Source organism: Pelecanus crispus, chromosome 2 (assembly GCF_030463565.1).
Source record: "Pelecanus crispus isolate bPelCri1 chromosome 2, bPelCri1.pri, whole genome shotgun sequence".
NCBI classification, from domain to species: domain Eukaryota; kingdom Metazoa; phylum Chordata; class Aves; order Pelecaniformes; family Pelecanidae; genus Pelecanus; species Pelecanus crispus.
Window position 1 is genome coordinate 69913973 of NC_134644.1, and position 24391 is coordinate 69938363.

A 24391-nucleotide genomic window follows, 5' to 3' on the forward strand; every position below is an offset into this window, starting at 1 on the left:
GGCTTTTATACTCCCTGTATTCCTGATTGCTTGTTTTCTCCTTTCAATATCATCTGTCATCTTCCTTATTTCCTTAGGCTTGAGTGCTGTCAGCTGTTTCCATTACAAAAGAGAGGTAATTTTAAGATTTTTTTGAAAGGACAATTGATAAAACCCTACTTTGATTTTAAAAGGAGACTGTCAACTCTGTTATGCCCTCAAAATGGCTTCCTTTTAAAAATCGCAGTCCTTACTGCATATGAGTACACTGTCCCACCCACCCGGGGATTGTTAAGATATGGGAAGGGGAAGACTGAAACCCATGATTTCCTGGGCATCATGGACGTAAAGCTATGTTCCATGCACAAAAAAAATTAAATAACACTCTCTATAAGAAGAAATTTTAGGTGATTGCTGTCTTGTATATGTGGTAAAAATAAAGCATTTTGAAGGGAATAGTTTTTATAGTGAAAATCACAGATATTAATACAAAAAGATCAGCTTCTAATATATACAGTCATTGGCGGTTTTTATCTTAACCAGTTGGTTTTCGTGGTTTTTTTTTTTTTTTTTAAAAGAGGGGTGGGGGAAGGAACTGGGGAACTCTCCCCAAAACCCAGGCATCAGTTTTGAGGGATAAACCTGGGTCTAATGGAAGGATCTGTGTTGCTTTTGACCTGGACAGTTTTGCCCTGGAGACTCATCAGTGAATTTTGTAGGAAACTGACTGTGTATTCTTATTAAAATATATTTCATATGCTTGTCTGGAATATAATCTTATATATTCTTGTGCTGAAGAAGAAATTGATGAATAGTATGAAATTCAGAGGATTTAAGAAAGTCATGTTGCATGATTAAGCAAGCTTTGTGCTTGCAGCTTCATTTGGGAAGCATGCATTACTTTAGTTTTCTTCTAATATGATTCTTGATGGTGACATATTTTGCTTATTTATGTGGTAAATTAAGAGATTAAACAACAAGGTTTACAGCCATGAGCCTTAGGTTTCTTTATAACTTGTATTATAAATTTATGGTAGGATTCTGTGAGGGAAGAAAAACTATAAGAAATTCTCCATGGATTCCTTACAGAATACTTAGGGGACATTACCTTTTCCTATGGCACATTTGTGCTTACTGAAATATTACATCACGTTTCAGATGAAGGTACTTAGCATGTATTTGACAAATGGGAGAACTGTGTAGATTTCACTAATCTTCAAAAGCAAAGTAGCAAAAAGAATACTGGTCACTAGAGAGGAACAAATATGAGGAAGGCACGCCAATTCAAAATATACTTTATTTTTTCCCCTTAAGGTATCTCAGGTTTTTCCAACCAGTGTTCAAGGAAGAAATATAATGTTTTTAAATGAAAATAGGAAGAAAACATTGCAGATGCAAAGCTACAACTCATGCAGAGCTAGATGCTACTCATATTTGTACATTTCTTTTCTCCTTCGCATAAAGCATACTCTCATTCCTGTGAAAAGCAGGAAACTCTTGAACTATGGATTTGTAATTACCCAGAAGGTATGGAACCAGCGTAGTAATGGAAATGATGTGTGTGCCCTCTAACATGTCACTGTCCATGCTGCGATGGAAAGGATGTAAGCACAGAGTAAACTAGTTTTCAGAGAGTGATACAACCCTTAGAATGACATAGTAACTTTTTTCTCAGGTCCCCTATTTTTTCCAAAAAGAAAAAAAAAACCCACCCAAAAAAATTTTTATCCTTGATGTTACATAACATGCATAATAGTAATTCCAGAATAATGGCATGGAAAATGTGCACTATTTAAAGTACTAGCTTAGATTTGAAAATACTTTATTGTGTTGAACAGATGAAAAGCGGCTGCTTTTGCCATCGAGAGTTTGCAGTAATAAAGTCAGTTTTGCAAGAGCCTAAGGATTCTGACAAATGGGTTGGCATAGGTAGAAATTTAGGGGAAGAAATTTAGGGAAAGTAACATCTTCATCCTATTCTTCTGGCATAAGTTACTGCTCCATAATGAAGGTGGTTGCATGAAACACAGATTACTCCAGAGCTGATTTTTGACACCTGGCTTTCAAACTTCTGATTTTGAAACTTCACGTTCAACAAAGAGGCATTTGAATGAGAGTTCTGTATCAGCAAAACATGGAAAACTCTTCAGTAAAGTTTTTCAAACATGATATAATTCTCTGAAATTCCAGTTTTCCAGTTGCTGCACTAGCCTTACTGTTCATGTCAAAATGGAGGAACAATGTATATATATGTAACTCCTTGCTGTATTCTTGCAAGAAATTCTACAGTTCTCTTTTTCTTCTTTCTATTTGTCAGAGATGTATCCTGAATTTTTTATTTCTCCTTGATAAAATAGTTTTCCTATGTCAAAATTACTGATGTGCAAAGAAAGGAGAACGGGATTTCACTGTGCAGGGGGATGTTGAAATACTCAAACTGGTTCCATCCCCATTTACAGCAAAATCAAAACTTTCAAAATTACTGGAAGATTACTGAGAAAAAATAGGTCTAACTAGGTCTCTTGTATGTTCAGGGATGCATAAATCAGTAGGGAAACAAAGATCTGCTTATTCAGCTGTTGAAGAGGAAGGTCCTTGTTCTAAGAATCTGGGCACATGTACATCATTGATATATGTAGCACGAGAGAGAGATGCAAAGTCTGCTTCAGGAGAAATCACAGGACACCGTTCACTTTGTAGCTGCTGCTTATAGATTCTGAAATACTTTGAGCTGCTAATTGATGAGTTATTGCAAAGGCCTAATACAATATTTGTTAATTAAAGAGGAACATGCATTTTGGAAAGCCTCAGATCATTAGCTGGATAAGAAAAAAAAAGTCACAAGAGAGAATAGTGAGAGTGTAATCTTTCACACATTTAGACTATTAACTAGAGCTAAAATTAACCAAGATGCTGGTTCACATTTAGATCATGAGACTGAAATGGTCTTGTATTTCTGTGTGTTTCCCACAAGGAGCAAGTGCACAGCTTGTGCATGTTTTCTGAAAGTGTTGAGCTGCTAAGTTTCCATTGCAGCTTTTTTGTCTCCTCTAAAATGGAGATGCTGATCCTCCTAGAGGCTTTTAGAAAGCAAACTGTGTCATCTAAAAGTTCTCTGGCCCAACCAAGCAAAACTTGGTACAGAATTAACGTGAAAAGCAACTAGCTTCATTATACTGTGGACTGCCCTAGAGCCTGGGCTAACCTCAAGGCAGCTCTTTAAGGTGTAGCTGGGCCATTCCCACAGTCCTAAAATGACAAGTGTTGTAGTTACACATATTATATCCGTGGCACCTGTCATAAGAGAGCTGGCTCTGCTTTCTAGTGTGCAGGGTCAATGCTTACGTGCTCTCCAAGGGCTGCCCATAGCTTGCTAAGAACTGCAGCAGCAGAAGGGAGTGTATGCGAGTATGCTGCTGACTATTGCTGTATGGTCAGTGATGGTGATCTTGTCCTTATAAACTTCACTAGTATCACTAATACATGGGTTTTTTCATAAATCTTACATGGCAGGTGCCATCGCTGAAGTTCAAGGGGACTGACTGTTTTTTTTCTGGTTTCTCTTGCGATGGCTCCTTCTGGAGAGAATATCTGAACTACTTTTCTTGTACAGTATTCCTAAAAAAAATTGAATAAATTGTTTCTCAGTAACATTCCTATCCACAAAACATGAGGTTTTTTTAAAATCAAACCTATCAAATATAAACAGTTGAATTTTTTAACCTTCCTTCCTTTTTCTAAGAGATTTTTTCCAAAGTATCTCTCCATATGGATATGATGTTGCTTTTTTGCCAAGTTTCTTTAGCATTTGGTGGTATAATAAGTGAGGTCATATCCACCTTAACTATCACCTAAATCTAATAAATTTTACATTAAGAATAATGTAAGTTGTTATAGTTCTATAATTTTTTTTTTTCATTGTTCACTAAATAGCTGAACGGTGGTACTTTGAACTTGTGTGAGATATTTTAACATGATTCTGTGGTATCTTCAGACTTCCCACCACAATGTGGAGGATTCCAATCATTGCAAATTGGTAAAAGGCATCTAAACGGTACAAGACTGCTTTTCTCACAAAGTGGTGGTTTATAATACCTGTGTTTGCATTAGATCATGTCAGTTGGGAAGTTTGAAAATGCTTTGAAATACAGTCTGGTTAGAGTCACCATCTGCCTTCAGCTTCTTTTACTGTCTGCTGTGAAAATACCTGGAAGTTGTTTAGATGCAATAATATAATATTATCAAGTCCAGGTGTGTCTGTGTGTGCAGTTAATATAACTTGAATAGCACAAGATATTGAGGTTCTACCTATTAATGGACATAGTGATGATGCAATTGAGATCAGGAAGAGAAGTGTCTTTAGAAAAGTGAAAAAAAGCGTAAACTTCTCTTATACTAAGTGTTTTCAGTAACAGATTTGAAAGCTAGTGTGTCTTAGTTTTTAATGAATTCTCTATATACAAAGTCATCAATACCATTTTTTCTTAATGGGTTTTCCTACTGCAATACTATGCAGCTTAACTGTGTAAACTCTAAGTCTACATGACACTGAAGTTCTAACAGTTCTAATACTTCAGGGTAAGGATAGATAGGCAATTAAAAGTCTGTATGTTACTAGAATTAGGGAAGTGCTGTTAAAATACATCTTTATTTTCTCAATTTACTTTAACAGTAAATAGGCTTCACTTGCATTTTGCATAAGAAGTGTGCTGGTATCTGCAGAATAAACTGAGAATCTAAGATGTTACTTTTTTCTAGTTTATACAGGAGCAAAAGTTTGGAACCATAATGTAGGTCGTCAGGCATAAAAGTATTTACCTTGTTCTCCTTGTCTCCTTAAATGTGCTAATAAATGCTAAAGTATATACAGGAATTGCTGTTATTCTTATATTTCTCTTTTCTAACTCTTACCATCTGTAATGATTTAGCAAATCTGTGTATAACTTAGAGTTCTGGGTGAAGTAATGAAATTGATTTCTCACGAATGCGTCAGTGTATTTGAAGTAGAAGTCTTTCTGCAGTCATTGCCTTTTATCACTGCAGAGCCATTAACTAACAGCTTCCATCCCGGGACAATGGAGTGACTAGAGCCTGAGGGAAGGTAATTTTCTATAATAGATCTGCAAGAAGTACCAGTCTACAACAGCTGGATTTTGTAGAAGCAGGCTATAGAAATCAAGTATTTGTTACTGTCGTTTTGGAAAGAGTGAGGGCTGAAAAGTGATGAGAGGCATTCACATAATCAGAGAGAAAGAACAGAGAAAAGAGACGTGCTTTCTAGCAGAGGATTCTTGTTTAGCTGTGAGACCAGCTGAAGAAGAAAGTGCAAAGCATTGGAAAACAACACTTCACTTTCTGTGTGCAGCAGGGAGGATCCTGGCACCCTTTGAGGACCCCGACCTTAAGCCGAAGGAGTGATCTTAGACTAGTGAGAGGAAGAAATTAGGTGAACATGTTTGTCTTTTTATCTATCTCTGTTTTTCTTGTGCTTCTGCAGTAATGATGAGTTTGCCTCAGAATCAAGGACGACTGTTTTGTTTGCTTTAATTAGCGTATCACTATTAAGTGAACTGTAAAATCAGCATTGCTGAGGTCAGAGTTGGAGGAAGGAGTATGCATAGGCTACCTGGGTGTCAGCAGAGCCCTGGGCAAGTCCTAGGATCCTGCAGCAGAGGTGCATGAGGTGAAAAGAGGAGGAGAGCCTGTGCTGACAAGATCCCAGCCCAGGGAAATGGGAGCTGGCTATTGAGCCCATCTGAGGAGTTCCCAGAGCAGGAGAACTCTTGATATGTAATGCTACCCCTTGACATTGTTGGCTGTGCGACTGTTCAAAACAGTCTCACAGATAGGAGTGGAGAGTTTTCAGAACAACGCACAAAGGGCAGTTATCTGATGCTGGCTCTGTAGCCCAGCTGGGAGAGGTGCTATCGTGTGAAACGTTTTATTTCAGTATTACCTAGATCCAAAAAATGCCAAGAGTACAATTTAAGTTTGAAGAAATGAAGGCTGCAAGAAACTAGGATAATGGGAAACAAGTTAGGAGTTCTTGACTTATCTGCGTACGGGTCTGTTACCTGGTCTGCCACCTTGTAGAATCAGCAGCTCCAGCTTGGCTCCCATGATTACTAGAGTGAGAGGGGGAGAACTAGAAACCTGAGTGGATTTGAAAAACCTGAGCTCTTAATGCTCACTCCCAAGGGGAGAACTAGGAAAAAGATTTCACTCTGTCTTTGACTTCAGAGCACTTGTGCCACACACAGGGGGCAGTTCCTTCCTCTGATGGGATCTGAATTCAGATAAGAAACTCTAAGCATCAGATTATTTTGGAGTTCTTTCCATTTCTCCACAGGAGCAGTTAACAGTACCAAGCTCCAGTATCCTGCTTCCCACTCACATAAGAGGTACAGTTCCCCCAGCACTGGGTGAATATTTAAGCACTTGTTATTACCACCACCACTACCCCATTTCAGCAGTCCCTAAATATTAATGTTGGTTTTCATCAGTCCCTAAATATTAATGTTGGTTTTCATCTGTGTCTTTGAAGGAATGGATAGGGGTAAGGAAGACATAAAGTAGAAGTTCAGGGTGAGGAAAAGCAGCAACATACTACTACAATTTACCTGTCAGTGAGAAAGCTGGCATGAAGACTGAAGAGCCTAGTGTTGACCCTTAGGTAATTTAGGCAGCTTTTTTTCCTTTAGTCAGGCTGAATGCTTCAGTGCAATTTATAAGCTATTAAACAATTTAAGTTTTTCCTCAGTAAGACGTATGGATGTCTAAATATCTCTTGAGAATAAGGAAACCAAGAAGTACATTAACAACTGTTAATGAAGGTTCTTAGTCCTTCATTCTATGCTACTATTGAGACCTGGAACATTAGCAAGAATGCTGTAAGGCAACATTGTTCCAATCAGGAAAAATAGCTGATATATTACAACGCTCTCATTTCCCTAATGAATTCTGAAAGTACTTTAAATGTCACATAATAACTAATGTGCATTAATCGTGACCTCTGCAAGTCTGTAATGGCTGCTAAACAGCAGTGTGCATCAACAGTTAAAATGCCTGCTTGAAGCACGTGCTAAAAATGTTGGTAGAAGAGAAGCAGTGCTGCTTCTTAATGCGGGGGTCAGAGGGGGTGGGGACACCCAGGAATGAAAATGGGTAGATCTTCCCATTTATGAGTAGTTTATTAATCATTTGAACTCCTAGTTTATTTCTTCCATTGGGAGAAATAAAGTCAGATTTTGTAGAAAACTTGAATTCATTTCAGAAGTCTGTCGTATCAAGCTGATTGTGGAGAACTGTCTCTGCATTGTTATCAGCCAAGCACATGAAAAGCAGAATATGGATGTTTTAATTCCCTGCCGCACAGTAGATGTCACAGCAGCAAAAGTGTCCTTTGCCATGTGGCTCAAGCATATTGCCACCACATTGCACAGAAGGGGTCCCTGTTCACTGAAGGCAACATCTCCTGTTCAGAGTCTTGTTTTGCAGTTTCTCAAACTACCAGCATGGCTTGAGCGTGTCTTCAGCTATCCCAGGAAACACTTACGGGAAAACTAAATTAATACATGATAGTATTTGTTTTGCCAGTTACAGTGAAATAACCCATCATACAAACCAGATCATGTTAAATGCTCATACAAAATATATTCCTACTAGGCAGAGGACCTGTAGAGCTTGCAGATGCAGTCAACAGAAATATAAAAGACATGTCTCTCAGCTGACATTGCTGTTCACTTCAAAGCGCTGTGTCTGGAATGGTAATACCTGAAAGTCTGACAAGAAGGTTTTTAGTGTTCCAGGTGTTAACAAGGGTGGGTGAACCACACCCGAGCTGGGGGGCCAGAACTGCCTGCAAAATCTTGGTATATGGCCAGGCTTCTTCCCTCTGCCACAGCTGCACACGTGCAGTACCCCTACAAGGATAAGCTGGCTGTGCAGGCTGGAAGGGAGCGGGGGTATATCCGAGTGAGTCCTTGCTCCGGATGGTTCAGCTGTGGAGCATGCTCAGTCAGTTTGGAGAGGGTCTGCAAAGCGATTTTATTCCAAAGTCATGCAGAGGGAAGTGTCTGGTCTTTCTGCCAGTCAGGCCTCTGCCTGGCATGTCGGACCTTGCTCCTGTCCCTGCACTAGTGTGGCTATCTCATTCTCCGATAGCAACTAGAAAGACAACAATTTGTTGCAGTCTTAGTTTTTGTTAAATGTTTGAAGTACTGTAACTCTTCCAGTAGTTGTTTGGGGCCCAGAGAAACACCTTTTCACACATTACTCTTGCATGTATCCATATATCCACATAACTTACTAATCTACTTTATACGAGCCTATGGCTGATACCACTACATTGGTAAGACCGGGCTCAGTAGCAACCTTTTACTCTGGATTGGTAATGGATATGAAGCATCTTCTCCTTCAGATGTCTTCTTCATTAGAGGTACAGAAAAGGCTGCAGCTGAACAATACAGTGAATCTGGTTTTTGGACAGCACCATAAAAGGAATTTGCAACTGCACAACAGAAAGTACAGACCAAGTATAAAGTACCTTTGCTAGTTCAAATTTCTTCCGGAAATATTGACAGGAAAAATTGTAGAGCTGACTATAGATGGGATCAAGTACAGTTATTCAGCAGAGCTATGGTCTGCTGCACTGGGGAGTTTGTCATACCTTAGCTAGTGTGAAAACAACAGGTACAGTGAATTCTCTGCAGTGTGACTTGATTTGGCAGATAGGCTGGCATATGCCAGTTTGATCCAGATTGAATTTGTGATGCTCAGTGACCCAGTATTGGAGATCCAAACTTAATGAACGTAGACCCACTTTTTAGGGAGTTTGTTAGTATTGCGCAGTTAAAGAAAGACAGATAGCATCCTGGTTTGAACATATTGCATGTATTGGTATGCTGTATATATAATTTACGCAAACCTTATAAAACTGTTGTAAAAGTCATGTAGTTCTGTCAGATACTCTTACAACTTTAATTCAAATTTTTCTTATTTGTAAATCAAGCCTTGACACCACTTTCCTCTGTTTCTCATGGAAACTAGAAATTTCTAGCCCAAATTTCTAACAAATTTAAGTTCAACATTTCTTCTACCAAGAGGTGACTTCCTGCTTTCATGTCATTTCATCTTGTAATTTACTGACTTTTCTAAAACATCTTGAAGCATACTGGAATGTCTTAAGCAAAATGTTGACTTAAAATACACTTTTAGTGCTGATAAATTATTTTCTAGGTTCTTCGTTAGATTTGCATTTCACTGCTGTTGTATCTCCAAAACAAAGTCTTCCCAGACCTGTTTTACTGAATGGGAAAAAAAATTATTGTATAAAATTTCTACCAATAAATAAAGAAAAATCTAAGCTGGCAGGGCGGGGAATTTGGGGAAGGAGGAGGTGGGGGGATGGGGAGTGCCAAGATAGTGTGTCTTGCCATTGGGAGCACAGGAGCTTTCTGATAAAGAAACAGAAGTAGTAGAGGAAGGTAATATTCCAGGAAAATGTTGTATGATAGAGAGGAGCAAATCTCACAGCTAATTGCCAGACGGGGCAATCTCACTCCCATGTTCCTAGCAGTACCACAGTATCACCCGAACCCTCACAACAGCTCTAATGCCCCAACACGTGCACAATAATGTAATACTCATTGAAAGCTAACTAGAAAGACAGTGGACAACTGGCTTACCACACTTAGGCAGGCAGCAGAGCCAATAAACTGGGGGAGTATCCAGTTGAATCATCTAGGAGTGTGAGGAGAAGAAGGAATTCCCTTTTTGGCAGGGGTGAGCTAGTACATTTCATGAAAGAATATACCTGCATGGAAAGAGTGTGCATATTTTACCCCCTTGGAGTACAACGTTTTAAAGGAATTTTAAGTCTCTTTTGTGCTCCAGTGGAGATGGCAGTGTTACCAGTATCCATACAGGTTGGTGATGTGTTTTGTGTTATTTTTGATATTTTATGATGAAACAGACACGTGCTTAGTTAATATTCTTGTGAGCAAAGCCATTATTCAGTGAATGAACATCCTAGAAGGATGTCCGTTTTAGCTATTTGCAATTTAATCTCAATAATTTATTGAAAACAATGACAAAGTAATAGAAGAGTTAGTAAAAAGCAGAGTTAAAAGCTTTGACAAAATCTTCTTACCTTTCAATATAACTTAGTGTAGCCCATAACATACATATTAACATACATATTAAGATAATCTGTGAATATCTAACTTTAAAAGCCACCACATAAAGGAATACCAAATCCTACTTCCAGCCTCGTTGGTTAGCAGTCAGTACATTATGAGCTAAATTATATGTTCAGTTGTTAAGATGCCCAATGATGCATCTTGAAGAATGTTCTCACTGTCTGGGTGATGCTGGCACATCTGACCAGATGACAGGGCAGGTGATTTCCAAGCATTACTTTGCAGCACTGGGTCTTTAAACTGTAGTTATACTCTACTATATTGGCACAGGGGTACCTCTACACACACAGTATGCTCCTGTGAGAAAAATGAAGGTAGTTTGACTTTTCTCAGAGAAAGCAGATGCTGTTTCTTTTCCAACTCCTTATTTTGATGTATGGTTTTGAATTTTCTAAATTGCCCATACATCTTACATTTTTTGCCCACTTTTCATCTTATTTTTTTTATTGCATGCTATCGTTTTTTAAAACAATAGCTCATATTTAGGTCTCTAGTGAGAACATTATTCTTCATCATTATCTGAGACTATCTCCTGCAGTGCTTCCTGTAACAGAAATTAATTTGAGTGACACCATTTTCAAAGGACTTCTTTTAAACCAAATCCAGGTAGAGTTGCTGTACTGTACCCATTAGGCACTGGTGAAGGAAGGCTTGAAGCTTCCTTTGCTCACTTCTGATCCTTGGTATCTCCTGTTACGGCTTCCCAGAATCTCTAGAGAGCTATAAATCTACCATCTGACATTTGTTGTCAGAATGGGTAATATTTGTAAACTACAAGAAGCTGGAGAGAGAACTTGATTCAAACAATAAAAGGCCTGGTTTAGCTTTAAAAATATTGATATGTTGATGGACATGTGTTTTTTGTCTGAATTTTGGCTTGTTCCCCTGTTGGGAGGTTATTCAAATGTAGTCATCTAGAAGGCGGGTGAGGTTGTTCAGTAAAGTTGACTAGATCATCCTGTTTCTGTTTGTGTACTTTGGGATTAAGAGATGATATGCCAGAGTGCATCTGTGCATTTTCCGTTGTGGAGGTGTCAGGTAACAGTCTGGCGTTCCACATATTGAAAAGGATATTTCATTTTCTGTTGTCTTCTACAAATCAACAACAAGAGTATTTGTTATGTGATATAAAACTGCCACTCTCATATTTGCCTTTTGAAGAAATAGTCGATGTTGTGTGTTGTAAATGTCGCTTTATAACAACTATGTGGATTATTTTTAAACAACTTGAAGTTAATAAAATAACAAGTCATATTTTAGAGGCATAGTTTACTTATCTGATTTAGTTATATAAGCAAAATTGTAGATTCAACTTTTCAGTTTTGCATGATCCAATTTAATTATTATCTGTATCTAATTAGTTCAGTGCAGAGAAAATTAGTTCAATGCACAGTCTTTCATTTTAAAGCTTTATTGCTACACTGTTTGTTTTTGAAATATCCCAACCAAATGTTTAATTGTTAAGAAATAACCATTTTCTATTAGTTGGAGTGGGTTTTTTGTTATTAAACATTCCCATTGGTCTAAATATCAGGAAAATACAGCCTTGCCAAATGGACAATTTTAACAAAATCTACAAAATATCCTTGTTGACACATTGTAGTAACTTCTGAATTTATTTTAAATTTTCTATGACTTGCTGACTTCAAAAACTTTCTTTCAGTTTAGACAAACATTGAGTGTTTACTTCAGAGAACTATAAAGCTGTTAAAATACTCTTAAAAGTTTTCAGAATAGCTTCTCAGTGTTGTTAGCGTGCAGGTGTGCTAAATTTTAAAGCAGAAAGGCACTGAAGCTGTAGAGAATTTAATTAGATCTCACTTTACCGTTGTGTTAGTTAAAATACATTTTGGAGCTGTCAGTTGGAATTGGTGGATTTCTGCAAAGATGTTTTTGTGAAGCGTTAAAAGCATGCTGTTCATCCAACTGCAGGATCTCTTTCTGCATGCCAGGGCTGTGCAATAAACAGTCTCTGTGCATTTTTCTGCATATGAGATTCTGGTTCATCCTGTAATCCCACAGACAACATTGGATGAGTTTGTGAGGAAATATGTGAGGTGTCTGGCATTTGTTCATGTGTCACTAAATATTGTCCTGTTTGTCATAGCATGAGTGTAAAGTAAAAACACACATTCCAGCTTGCCAATATGGGGCTAGTGCTATTTGTTGCTCTTAAGGCTGTGTGCTTGGCAGCGTGCTATGCCAGGGCCAGGGAGGAGCACCGGGATGGAAAAGTCAATGTTCCTGCACAGATGTATGAGACAAATTGCCAGAGGGTAGACACCTGGGTTTTACAGGCCCGCTATGGACAATTGCTCACTATTGTATCAAGCATACATAATAGATGTTGCCATACATCCCATGTTAAGAAACTATAACTGCAAAACTGGGAACATCTCCCTGAAAATGTAATCATCTTGTCTGTCCAGTGTAATGTATTAATGCCCACAACATTGATTTTCAATCTGTATGTTCTCAGATCTCACATCCCTTAACCTTGTTAGTCAAGTACTGGGCTGGCATCTTCAAAACTGGTTGAAGAACAGTTTTCTGGTTTACCAGCTCTAATTCATAACTGAAGGATATTGCCACAGAACTAGTTATCTAAATAAATTGTTCTCATAGTCAAATTCCTATGGAAGGGAGTCAAATTCCTGTTGTATTACCAAACTCAGCATGACCCTTCTCTCTGTTATGGAAGGACTTTCCAGAAAGCTGTGGGCTAGGTGAGTATGTAGGTCTGTGGGACAGACCTTCCGCGTCAGACTTCAGAGGTGTGCCTGGGGCAGCATAAGTAGTCTTACAGGGTTGTAATGCTGTTGGAAGGCAGCAAGCTGTTTCAAAATGCCCTTTTCAAACCATTGCCTTCCAAACTGCTTACAGCTGCTATGTGAGTATTCTCTTTAGAGGGTAACTTGACTGTATTTGGTACCAAATTTAAGTCCTGATTTATGATGTTGATGCTATAAGCTGATTGCTTGTAAAAACTAAACACATCTAGTCTTCAGACTCTGCTTTGTTACTGTACCAATTTTAGGAGCTATTGAAAAAAATCAGGTCAATTTGCAGTAATTTAGAAGTTTACTTCTTATCAGAGTAGGCATGGGGGTTGTGGGTATTTGAAGTTTAAAGTATACGTGAACGTTTATTTAAATACTTGCTGTAGTTTTCTTTTGTAAGTTTAAAACAAGGTTTGGAAAAGGTTTAGGTTTGCTTTGTTTAAAACAAGTGTTATGTGGCCCATTGAGTTCCTTTGCTTATTAGATGTTTCTATTTTAATGTAGCACTGTATTTCTTAAAAGGGTGCCATTGGGATGCAAAACAGACCAGAGACAATCTGCTTTTCAATTAATAGAAAAAAATGGTTTTTCCAACATTATTTATTTTCAGCTAACTATAAATTAAGGTCTTTAGATAATAGAAGTAACAAATACTGGACTTTTTTTCACTGGTTCATTCCCTATGGCTCTTTCAGTGAACTCAAATTGAAATCATAAGAACGAAGTTTTCGTTCGACCTGTAGTTGTACTTTGCAATCATATTTTAGTGATCATTTTAACAGATCAAGTGCTGAATAAATTTTTCTTTCCAATAATTTTTCCTAGGCTATTTTTCACATGTATATGCCATGCTCAATTGCAACTTTGTATCATCTTCCCTTTCTGTCTCTTCATTTGGAATACCACTAAGTATATTTCTCATTAGCATTTTGTAGATTAAATTTCCCTAAAAATAACTTCTATACATTTGTAATTACAAGTGGGTTTTTTAATTATAATACCATTATAAATTACACTTGTAGTTTATTTAAATACCTTCATAATTCATTTAAATACATGGTTATTAAAAATGTAGTTCTCTTTAAAAAAGATTTCTCCATCATGTGAATTGGTGGGCCTCCTCGTACTGTGCATTACAAAGGAAAAATATTTAATGCAAAGGCAAAGGAAATATGAATTGTACAAGTTTTTTCACAGAGTTGTCAGATTAAAGTTCTAGATTCAGTCTTTTGGAAAGTTTAATTGTTCGTTTATGAGGTTAAAGATATTTAGTTATTATCCATATGTTTGGTTTTTAATAGCAGTCAAGCAAAAGTCCTTAAAAAAATGCAAATTAGGCTAACAGAAGCCTGCAACATACTGCTGAATCATTTTCTCTAAATATTACAAAGGAATCCTGTATGTGCTTAACTTTTCCACTCAAAAGTGTTATGCACTATGGCTCTGAAACTGGAAATGACAAGGAGTGGGCACAAAATAATGAGGAAAATATACATTTTAAATTGTTTGTTATGTTAATAGATATGCTGCCATGGGGATATGCTGCTTTTCTCTGAAGACAGAAATGATTAATGGGACGTTAGCTCTCTTTTCTGAATTTGCAAATAAAAAATGCAGTACTATGTTACTGATGTTCTTCCTCCATACTTCTATTGGAGTTAGCTTTGCATTTGATTTTATAATACTCATTTAAATGTTTTTGGAATAGCTATGAAGCTGCAGTTTACAGTACACAAATAGTGAAAGGTGTTTATATTTTAATAAGAACAATACTCACATCCTCGAGGGATTTTTTTGTTTCTTCTAGCAGAGGACTAATACTTAGTTGTATTTTCTTTTTTGGTTTTGATGGTTTTTTCCTCCCCATGAGTGAGGAATTTTTCATATCTGGACTGAATAGAGCTGTCGTACTATCCTTCCCGAAAGAACAAGAACTGACAAAATAGATCACATTCAGTCTTTTGCATTTCCAAAAGTACTGTTTAATACAACCGAATGAGGGATGAAAATATGTAAGGACTGTCAAATGTTTTCAGCTGTGAACATTGTGCTATAGATTCCCTCCATGTCTTTATTTATCTTTACTTCTCAGTTAGCACTACGTGTATACTGCTTATCGACTACTTGTTAAATATGCACAACTTTTTTCTTCTTTCACTGAGTAAGACTCACTCACCTTGCTTTATTTCCCAATTAGCTTTTCTCTAGCTAATAGTATCATGAAAGCCTAAAATAGTGCTGTATGTCTGAAGGCTGAAATCATCATGAAGTGAGCAAATAAAATTCAAGCTCCACACGTTTGTATAGCTTTTAATGGAAAAGTGTGAAGATTTCTTCCAACCGGGCATTTTTAGTCTGAGTACTTCCTTGTCCGAACTGTGTGCTAACATAGGCTGCATGGAAATCAGCGTTATGCCTGAGAAACTGCTTCTCATTTTCTATTAGGCTGCATTTAGTGCCCTGTAACTCCCTCAGCAGGCCCCATTTGAGTTTCAATAGCAAAATATTCAGGAAATGCTTTCACCTCATCCCATTTTTCCTTGTTAGGGATTTAGACACCAGAGTGAATCCCAGGGCTGCAGCCTTACCTCCCTAGAGTATTACTTCTACCACCCTATACTGAACAGAAAAACCCACCTAACGTCACTGTGAGGAAGCACTCAGTAAAGCAGCAGCAGAGTATCTTTTGGTCCCCCTGGTGCGGCAGAAAGGAAAAACAGGGTAACATAGTACTGCTCGCTTCCCATTTTGATTTGGCCTCCCCTCCTGACTTCACATCCCGTCTTGTCCATCTCCCTGAAAAGCTGAGAAAGGGGAGGTCAGGTGTCACTCCACCAGCCTATGAATCAAGCAGTCTGGGGCCCTGAGAATTAATGTTTCTGGGAAAATGGCAATGAGAATGTCCGTATAAATAAAAATTGCTTTTTATTTCAGTGTTGCTTACAAGCTCACAAGTGTGACTGTTAATCTTTGTATTTATTTCTTTTGGATATACGTAGTTCAAGTCAGTATTTATTGAAGGTCTTTCTTGCTATATGCTACTTCTCTATACTCTCAGAAGTAAAGGGACCATTGTTAAATAACTGCTTTTTGATAAAAGATAAAAGATCATTTTATTAATTTTTCATCATTGCAACTGCATGCATTCTCTTCTTGATGAAACCCCACCTAGCAAGGAAAAGGACAGTTATTTAAGAGACACCCCCTGTGCATATATTTCTCTGCCTGAAATTTGATCAGGGAAGGATTTTGAAAGTATTTCTACAGCTTGTTATGAATTCTGTGCAATGCAAAGTCGCAACTTTATTTTTGTCTCAGAAGTACATGTCTGATATAAAATTCCCTTTTGGCAAGGAAAAGAGATTTTAGGATTCCACAAATCCAGATTCTTTTGCTTATGGCTATGTCCCAGTTGAAGCGTTAGATTTTCCTTGGAGATCTTTCACAACCAGGAACATGATTCTTTCAGCAGGGTATGGTGCACATCAGCTTCCTGTTTGAACTGGTTAATTCTCTGGAGATGCTAAGAAATGTGTTGTTCAGCCTGGCAGTACTAATCCAGAGAGACATAAAAGGGAAGAACGAGACCCCTAAGTTTGGAAGCATGAAAGTGTAGAAAATCAGAAATTTGACTATTTCAAAATCATATAACAACATATAATATATTTTGGTAATCTCTTGTTTGCATGGTGGATTTCTTCTTTCTTTTTGGATGTGAGAGGAAAGTAAATCAACTCATTATTTTCAAACAGTCTTATACTTTGTTTTCATTCCTTGTTCAGAAGAACGGGAGGAATAAAATTAACAGTACTTCATTCTTTGCACCTACAGCTGACAGTAAATAACAGCAATTTAAAAATCAATTGTGTGAACTAACCTCTGTTTGTTCATTTAAAAGCAAGTGCTATACTTTTTGTCTAGGCCTGAAAAAAAGTTGAGTCCTTTAGCCCCATTTTTTTCTCCTGTTAAATAGTGGTCTGTGTTAATAAGCAATGAGATACCTCAATTCATGGATGTTACCTCTGTCTGCCCTTACAGGGGTCACAAGCGCAAACTGGATGAAGATGATGCTGCCAGTGAATCCAGTAAAGAATCTAGCAATGAAGATGAGGAAGGAAGCAGTTCTGAAGCAGATGAAATGGCAGCAGCACTTGAAGCTGAATTGAACGACTTCATGTGACATTCATGCAGAAGATGGAATTTGTAATTATATTTTACTTCTCATAAACAGATCGGACTTCAGATGAGTCCCTTATGTCAGTACTCAATGTTTTTCCAAAGTGTGTGTGTATATTTTGCAAAGCAACACAAGAGGTGACACATTATTTTACAAAATCAGAAATAGATGTTTTTAAGGTGTTTTACTAAAGGAAAAATATACTTTTTTAAACAAAAAAAGTATTAAATGGGACTTGGTGTGCTATGCCAAAGACATGTTAGGAGCTCCGCAGAACCTTCATATACAGGACAGTGATACAAAGATTTGTGATTAAACATACAGCAACTTTTTAAAAATATTGCAGTCTGTGGTTTATGGGTAACAGTCTTCAAAAAAAAGAGATAAAGGAGATGGAATTGTCTGAGTAGTACAGCAGGAACCTGATGAACTGGTCATCCTTTTCCACAAGTAAATGCTATCAAATATAAAAGGATTTTTTAAATAAAAAAGAACAATTTATATTTGTATAGAAACAGAGAATGTGATATGCAAACTTTGTGAACTCTGCACTTGACCCACCCGTCATTTGCTTCTAAGAGAATACATAATGATCAAAACTCATGTTTTTAAGTTACTTTGTGGAATAGTTGGGTTCTTTAGGGACATTGTTTAGATTTTTAACTTTTCTTCTCTGTAACCGGAAATTTAGCACAGCATACTGTGTGATCCTGTACTGCCATAAGAAGCATATTCACCCATTCGTGTTGTCTTGGAAAGAACGAGTGCTACTTCTGTCTAGATAGGATTTAGTTTCTTTGACAAGAGATCTGATGTAAAGTTTTTGTATATTCTATTTCATATTTGACCCACAAAACAGATTTTCTTTCATTTAATAAAAATCCATTTTGTACAGTTTGTTTCCATTTCTTGTTCATTTGCTTCTGTCAAATACAAGGCATCTTTCTGTATTATATTTCCTTTACTCCGCATGAAAATAATGAAAAACATTGAAAGCAACTGCAAATTTGTAATTTCTGGCAGATAGCTGAAGCAGAGAAGATAAACACTGGCTTAGAAGATTCCCTTTTCTTTGGTATGTGTGCTCTTACATTCTGACATTTTCTTGGGTCTCTTTGGCCTCTGAAGATACTGTAAGAGCTATTGCTCTGGTATTGAATTTCCGAGGCTGGAACCATGGTTTTTTCTCAAGTGTTAGCAACTGGAGAGACAAATCCTTTTAAAACATGTTAGCAAAAGAAGACTCATTAATTCAGATGTCATGGTTAAAGGAAAGTACTTTCTGGTGCAGAAATACTTAATTTTGCCACTTAGCAGTAAAACAGAGAGACTATTTCAATGGAATCTCAGCTGGTTTACAAAGAACAGCTGAGTTTTCAAAGTTTCATAATGGCAATAAAAGGAAGACTGAGAAAATAGGAGAATCTTTTCAGATTAATACTGCTTTTCCGCTTCAGAATGCAAGGTCAGCATCCACAAGACAAAAAGTGTTTTCTGTGGGAAAATGTTACACTTCTGGACATTTACACAGGTACCACATAGCTGAAGTCTACAGTGACCTGCCTGCTGTAGCCCTCCATGAAAACAAGCAGGATGTCTCCAAGGGAGTTGCATTGTATAACAGAAGAAAAAGACTTATAAATGGGAAGCCAAAATACTTTTCTTCAGCAACTTCAATGCAGCCTCCCCAGCTATCAGAGGATGACTCCTTGCACTTAAATATTAAAATATCAGGGGTTGTTGGGTACTTTTTGTGCTTTCTTAAAATAAACCCAGTTGAAATAATTTTAAATAATACCAACTTTTCGGGTCACTGTGATGCTGCAAATGACTTGACAGCGCAAATTTAAGCAGAGACTCTTTCTGGCTGATGATCTCTGCCAGTCACGCACCTCTGTGGCAGCGTTCAAGCTCTGGATGTAAACACAGCCACCAAGCAAAACTGGGTAAGTTGCTGTTAGCTCAGCAATGTTCTGCCTTGGTTCAAGCTGCCTGTTGGATGCTGCGTTCCCAGCACGGCAGCTGTCTCATAGTGCTCGTGGAGTGATTCCATACATGTAAATTTTGAGAAGCTTTTTGGTGCGAAAAGCTGTAACCTCTTCCCAGTTTTATTTGATGGCTGCCGCTTTTGGTTTAACTGGTGGTGTGTGTGTCTGGGCAGGAGTCCTAAAAGCGATCAGCACTGCACTAGACCCAATATCATCTGGACCTCTGTGTAAACACCAAATGAGGGCTCTCCACCAGACTGAGAGCTGCATCTATCAGGGGTCTGGTGCCAGTGAAGACAACTCTACGGGAGCTGCGAAAGCCTGCGGTTAGTGCTGTGCACAGAGGCCCAGGGAGCAGGCAGCGTGCTGCCAGAATTAAAGCCAAGCAGCTCTCTAATGACCATTACTGCACAGACAATTCTTATTTTTACATTAATTATTTTGGTAGCTTTCATAACGCCTGTTCTCCAAGCCTCGGGGCGGGGGGCGGGGGGAGGACTGGTCACCAGCCTCTCTCTGCACGGGCAGGAGAGAGAAATGGAAACTGAAAATGTAATAGATGGTAAGTTAAATGCCCTGACTAACCTGCCAGCCAGAAGTCTTTTGATGTATGAAGTTGTCACTCACTCCCACTAACTTACACTTTTTTCAAGATGCAGGAGCATCCTAGGAGAGGCAACAAATGTGCTTTGTGAAAAGGCTTTTAACTCCTTATTGAGTGTCCCACATTTCTTGACTAGTTGTTTTGGCCTATCTTCTCGACCTACTTCTGTACGTTAGGTAGCTAGCAAGGACATGCTGCCAGGAAGGGCTCTCACAGCAGAAGCAAAGGCTGGACTCCCACTGAAGCTGTTGAACTTACTGGGCAGTGCTGGCTTCTGAAGGATCAGCAGCTTATGAAGGTACCAGGTGTGGAAGTGAGCACGAAGGGGCATACAGCGCGCCTTGCTTCATTAAGCTTTCTGAGCGTGTACTATTGCTGCTGTCCAGGAAAGATGGCTCCTAAAGTCTGAAGACTGTTTAAAAACAGGTAAGGGCAGTCATTTCAATTTAAAGACTGGCAGTTTTACTTTTTCCATCTTGATTTGCCCTCAGCAGTTCTTAAGAGAATGGGAAGACAGCACAGCTCTGTGTAGGGGATATAGTGGGACCTGTGATAAAAACAAAAAGCATTGGGTAGTGGCCAAGCTTTTCTCTTTGTGCATGTGTGTTTGGGAAGGAGGGAAGATGAGGGAACAGTGTCACTTAGTGCTGAGATGTGAAAAACTCCAAGCATGCAAATACTTTCACTGTCGGGTTTTGTGCATATGTGGAGTGGGCTCTTGAGTCTTCTCAGTGTTAGATAGTAACATCCTCTGCGGAGGGTGGAAAGTCGCACTACTGCTTGCAGAATAGGTGACTGTCTTACAAGCGTGAAAATCCACACACACAAACCTGGAGCTGTACCTAAAGATTTCTCAGCTCTGCCTATTTTTACTACAGTGAACATTGCAGTAGATGACAAGTCGAAGAATGAATATATAGTGGTCCTGTTAAGGAAGTGGATCTCTTCATGGAGCTGAAAATTCAGCATGAGAAGTCTTCTATAAATTATTAAATCAGGCTTAGCCAAAAGGAAAACATTTGTGAATCATTTTTAACTAAAAAACAAAAGCGCATATAGAAGTTCTAAAACAGATTTTTTTTTTAAGTAGAAATGTTCTCTGGTAGCTAAGCCTTCAAGTCAAATTGATACCTCAAAACAAAAAGGTGTGTTTACGTGATACAGAAATTAAAATAGGGGGAAGGCTGTGCATTATTTCTTTTGCTTCTCTCCTCAGCAGAGCCTCCAAATCCTCTTTCTTTTCCTTGTCTAATTCAAGCTTATGTGCACTGTGTGGGCCACTCCACACCTTGTCTTGGCTTGTGTCCTTACTTCTTCACTGAACCCTAGCGATCATGTGCCCAATCCTGTCACTGACATAACATTTTCCCATCACTGTCTTTATCCAGTAGGTTCCAGTTCTCACTACCTGCATGCAAGCTTTTTATACATTTGTTTTTCCTGTCCAATAGCACCTTCTGTTGCCATTTCAGAAGTGTTTGGAGCCCAGCACCTGGCACAGCCTCCTCTCCCCTCCCTCTCTGAGGAACGGGAGGCAGCAGTATCCGATTCCCCCAAGCAGCATCACCTACAGCAGGCTGGTTTGCTGCAGCTGCATACCCTAGGCTCTTCCCCTTGATCTGGCTGGGGTTTTTTCTGCACCTGCTTTCTAATGAGATCTTCCTTCCCACTCACGTATCATTAATAGCTGTTATTTTATCATATTGTCCTGATCATACCAGCCTTTCCCCTCCCCATCTAAAGCATGCTAAAAGAACATGCAGCTTATGCAGCACCCCTTCTTGCAATCACATCACCTATCTGATCTCCCCATAAAAATTCCAAAACCAGCACCAGATGTAAGGTTTCCTCACCCAATATGGCTCCATCAACAGGGTCCTCCTCATCCTGGCGTGCTGCTGCTCTCCCAGCTGCCAGCCCAGCAAAAGCCTTGTAGCTCCCCAACCATGAACCTAGCAGATACAGAGGCAGCTTTCAGGCATGGCCACATGGGTAAGGTATAGAATCATAGAATAGATTGGGCTGGAAAGGACCTTTAAAGGTCATCTAGTCCAGGTTGGACCTGCAATGAGCAGGGACATCTTCAACTAGATCAGGTTGATCAGTGCCTCTTCCAACCTGACCTTGAATGTTTCCAGGGATGGGGCAGCTACCACCTCTCTGGGCAACCTGTTCCAGTGTTTCTCCACCCTCATCATAAAAAACTCCTTCCTTATATCTAGTCTGAATCTACCCTCTTTTAGTTTAAAACCAGTAACCCTTGTCCTATCACTACAGGCCCTATTAAAAAGTCTGTCCCCATCTTTCTTATAAGCCCCCTTTAAGTATTAAAAGGTAGTCCTGCTCAGGAGCAGCGGGAGGATGAAGGACCTGTTGCTCCACCTGTTGTACACACAGTCATTACCTGAGCTGCTGGAGGCTTCCCAAAGCTCATCTAGGTAGGTCTCAGTTTCTTCCAGGTGGGAAGGTAGCTACCACAGTTGTTTTAATTAAGAGTCTTCGACTGGCTTTATTTTATATATATGAACTACAGCAACAGAGCAGTAACAAATAGTACAGATAAGTGAAACCACTGCCTTTCTGTAGGCTGGGTGTGAGTGCTTCCATGTGGAGGGAGGAACATCCTTCATCTAGGGAAGCTTTATTGTTCAGTGTCATACAGCTCATAACCATAAATGAAGAAACTCACCTTTGCTTCTGGTGTGGGCTCCCATGTAAATCTCTCAGCTGGCTCATTCCCAGCAGCTGTACAGTCATTTTCCCCAAGAGCTAGGCCAGCTGCTTTCCTGGATCTCTGCTGGGCCCACATGTCCCCCTGTGATCTTTCTCCTCCAAGAAAAAAGACTGAGTCTGTTGTCATCAATACATGCATATAAACAGAGAAATTCACGGAATCACAGAATGGCTGAGGTGGGAAGGGACCTCTGGAGGTCATCTAGTTCAACCCCCTGTTCAAGAAGGGAGTGCCACCTAGAGCTGGTTGCCCAGGACCATGTCCAGTCAGGTTTTGGATGTCTCCAAGGATGGAGACTCCACAGCCTGTGCTCGGTCACCCTCACAGTAAAAAGATATTTTTTTTTTTTGAGGGGATGCACAAGGGAAAATAGAATGAGCACAAGGAGCATGATTGCTGTTGCGTATGTCGTACAAGCTCCTTAACTATTCTATGCTGGCTAAGACAGAGGAGGCATAAGGCAGGTGTAGTCCTCACTCCTGGGTTTCTCCAAGAGCTGAAACTTTTGGATGAATGATTGCCAGAAGCCTGTTGTCTTCCAAGTCCACTACTAGCCATTGTATTGGAGAATTCCCTACCACATGTTAAGGAGAGTATGCATTTTAATACGTATGTGATGATGGCGCTTTTTGAGCCACTTGAGATTTTCATATGGGAACAAGGTTTGAGAAGGATGCCAAGCACTTGGAATGCAGGAAAAACAGAGACGAACTAAAAGCCAAGGACCTGTTTTGCACAACCTCTGTTTCTGGTACAGCCAATTATCCCTTTTGCACTTCTCGTTCTTCGTCACTTTCTCGTTTCAGTGGAGGAACGGAGATGACCTGTGGTCTGATCCCAGGGCATGATGGGGTTGTTCACATACCCCAACCCCAGAGCACTAAGATAATTTACTTGGCAAGGTGGGGGCTGATTTTGACACAGATGCTGTACAGTGTGTGCTGAGCAGAGGATGGGTTTGATGTGTTTGCCTTACTCTACATTGCTGACAGGCACTGGCACTTTTTAAACCCCCTGGATTTCTCTCACCTCTGCAGGTCTCATGCCCATAGAGCCCATGCTGCCACATTAATGAAGCCAAGTTGCCCGCATGAGACAGAGCTCCCTTGGCAGAGGGTGTTTCCCCTGTGACGAATTCTTTGTTCTTTCCACCCACCTTCCTAATTCTGTTTCCTGGCAAGATGGGGAGCCTCACCCAGTACATATAAGCATGTATGGTACTTCTAAGGATCTCTGTCCCAAGAAGAAGCTAGACTGATGTAGCCTTTGGGTAGGTTTAGAGGCACTTTAAAGGTCAAGCAGATGCTAACCTGTAATACCAGAGGTAAGAAAAGTGCGTTTTGCTGCCATACCTGTGGGATGGACAGCTGCGTCCACAGCTTGCTATGTGCTGCCCTCTTCCGCTGAGCTGTCCTCTGTGAGTCAGTGTATCTTACCAGGAGACTGGGAAGGGGAAAGGAGCCAGACATTCCTCCTGAGTCACCCTTCTCCAGCCTGCCCACCGCACTCTTCCTGAGCCAAACTCTCACTAGACTTGGCAGACAGTAACCGTATTGCAAAGCCATGTAGGTTTGACAGGCGATGATAGAATGTCCATCCTTCTCTAAGTTTGCTGTGGGACATGAGCAATGCAGATGTTTCTCCACTGCCCCTTCCACATCTGCCACAGAAGTCTTGAAATAGTGAATCGCAGTAACAGGTCTGTACTCACAGGAACCATAAGGGAGAAACCCTGTCCAAGGCCTTTAGAAGGGCTGCATCCTCCTCCTTTTCCCTTCTCTACAGGAGACCAACATCTCTAAGCCCCCAAGAATGTTTACCTGCCTTGTCTGTCAGATTTTGGATGTTGTCACTTTTCACAACAGGGAAGCTGTTCTCACTAAAGCACAGCCTACTATTGCTATTGATCAACTGTCGGCAGCAAAGCCCG

The 24391-nt window shown here is 39.4% G+C and overlaps 1 protein-coding gene across 1 annotated transcript in view; it reads left to right on the plus strand.

Moving 5' to 3' along the window:
* The window catches only part of CTDP1 (CTD phosphatase subunit 1), a 126969-nt gene extending 108992 nt beyond the window's left edge, over window positions 1-17977 (plus strand). Inside the window, exon 13 of the mRNA XM_075704704.1 lies at window positions 16997-17977. Coding sequence (XP_075560819.1) covers window positions 16997-17138 — 142 coding nt within the window. The 3' untranslated portion in view covers window positions 17139-17977. The remainder of the gene's footprint in view (window positions 1-16996) is intronic.
* The last annotated feature ends 6414 nt before the right edge of the window (window positions 17978-24391 follow it).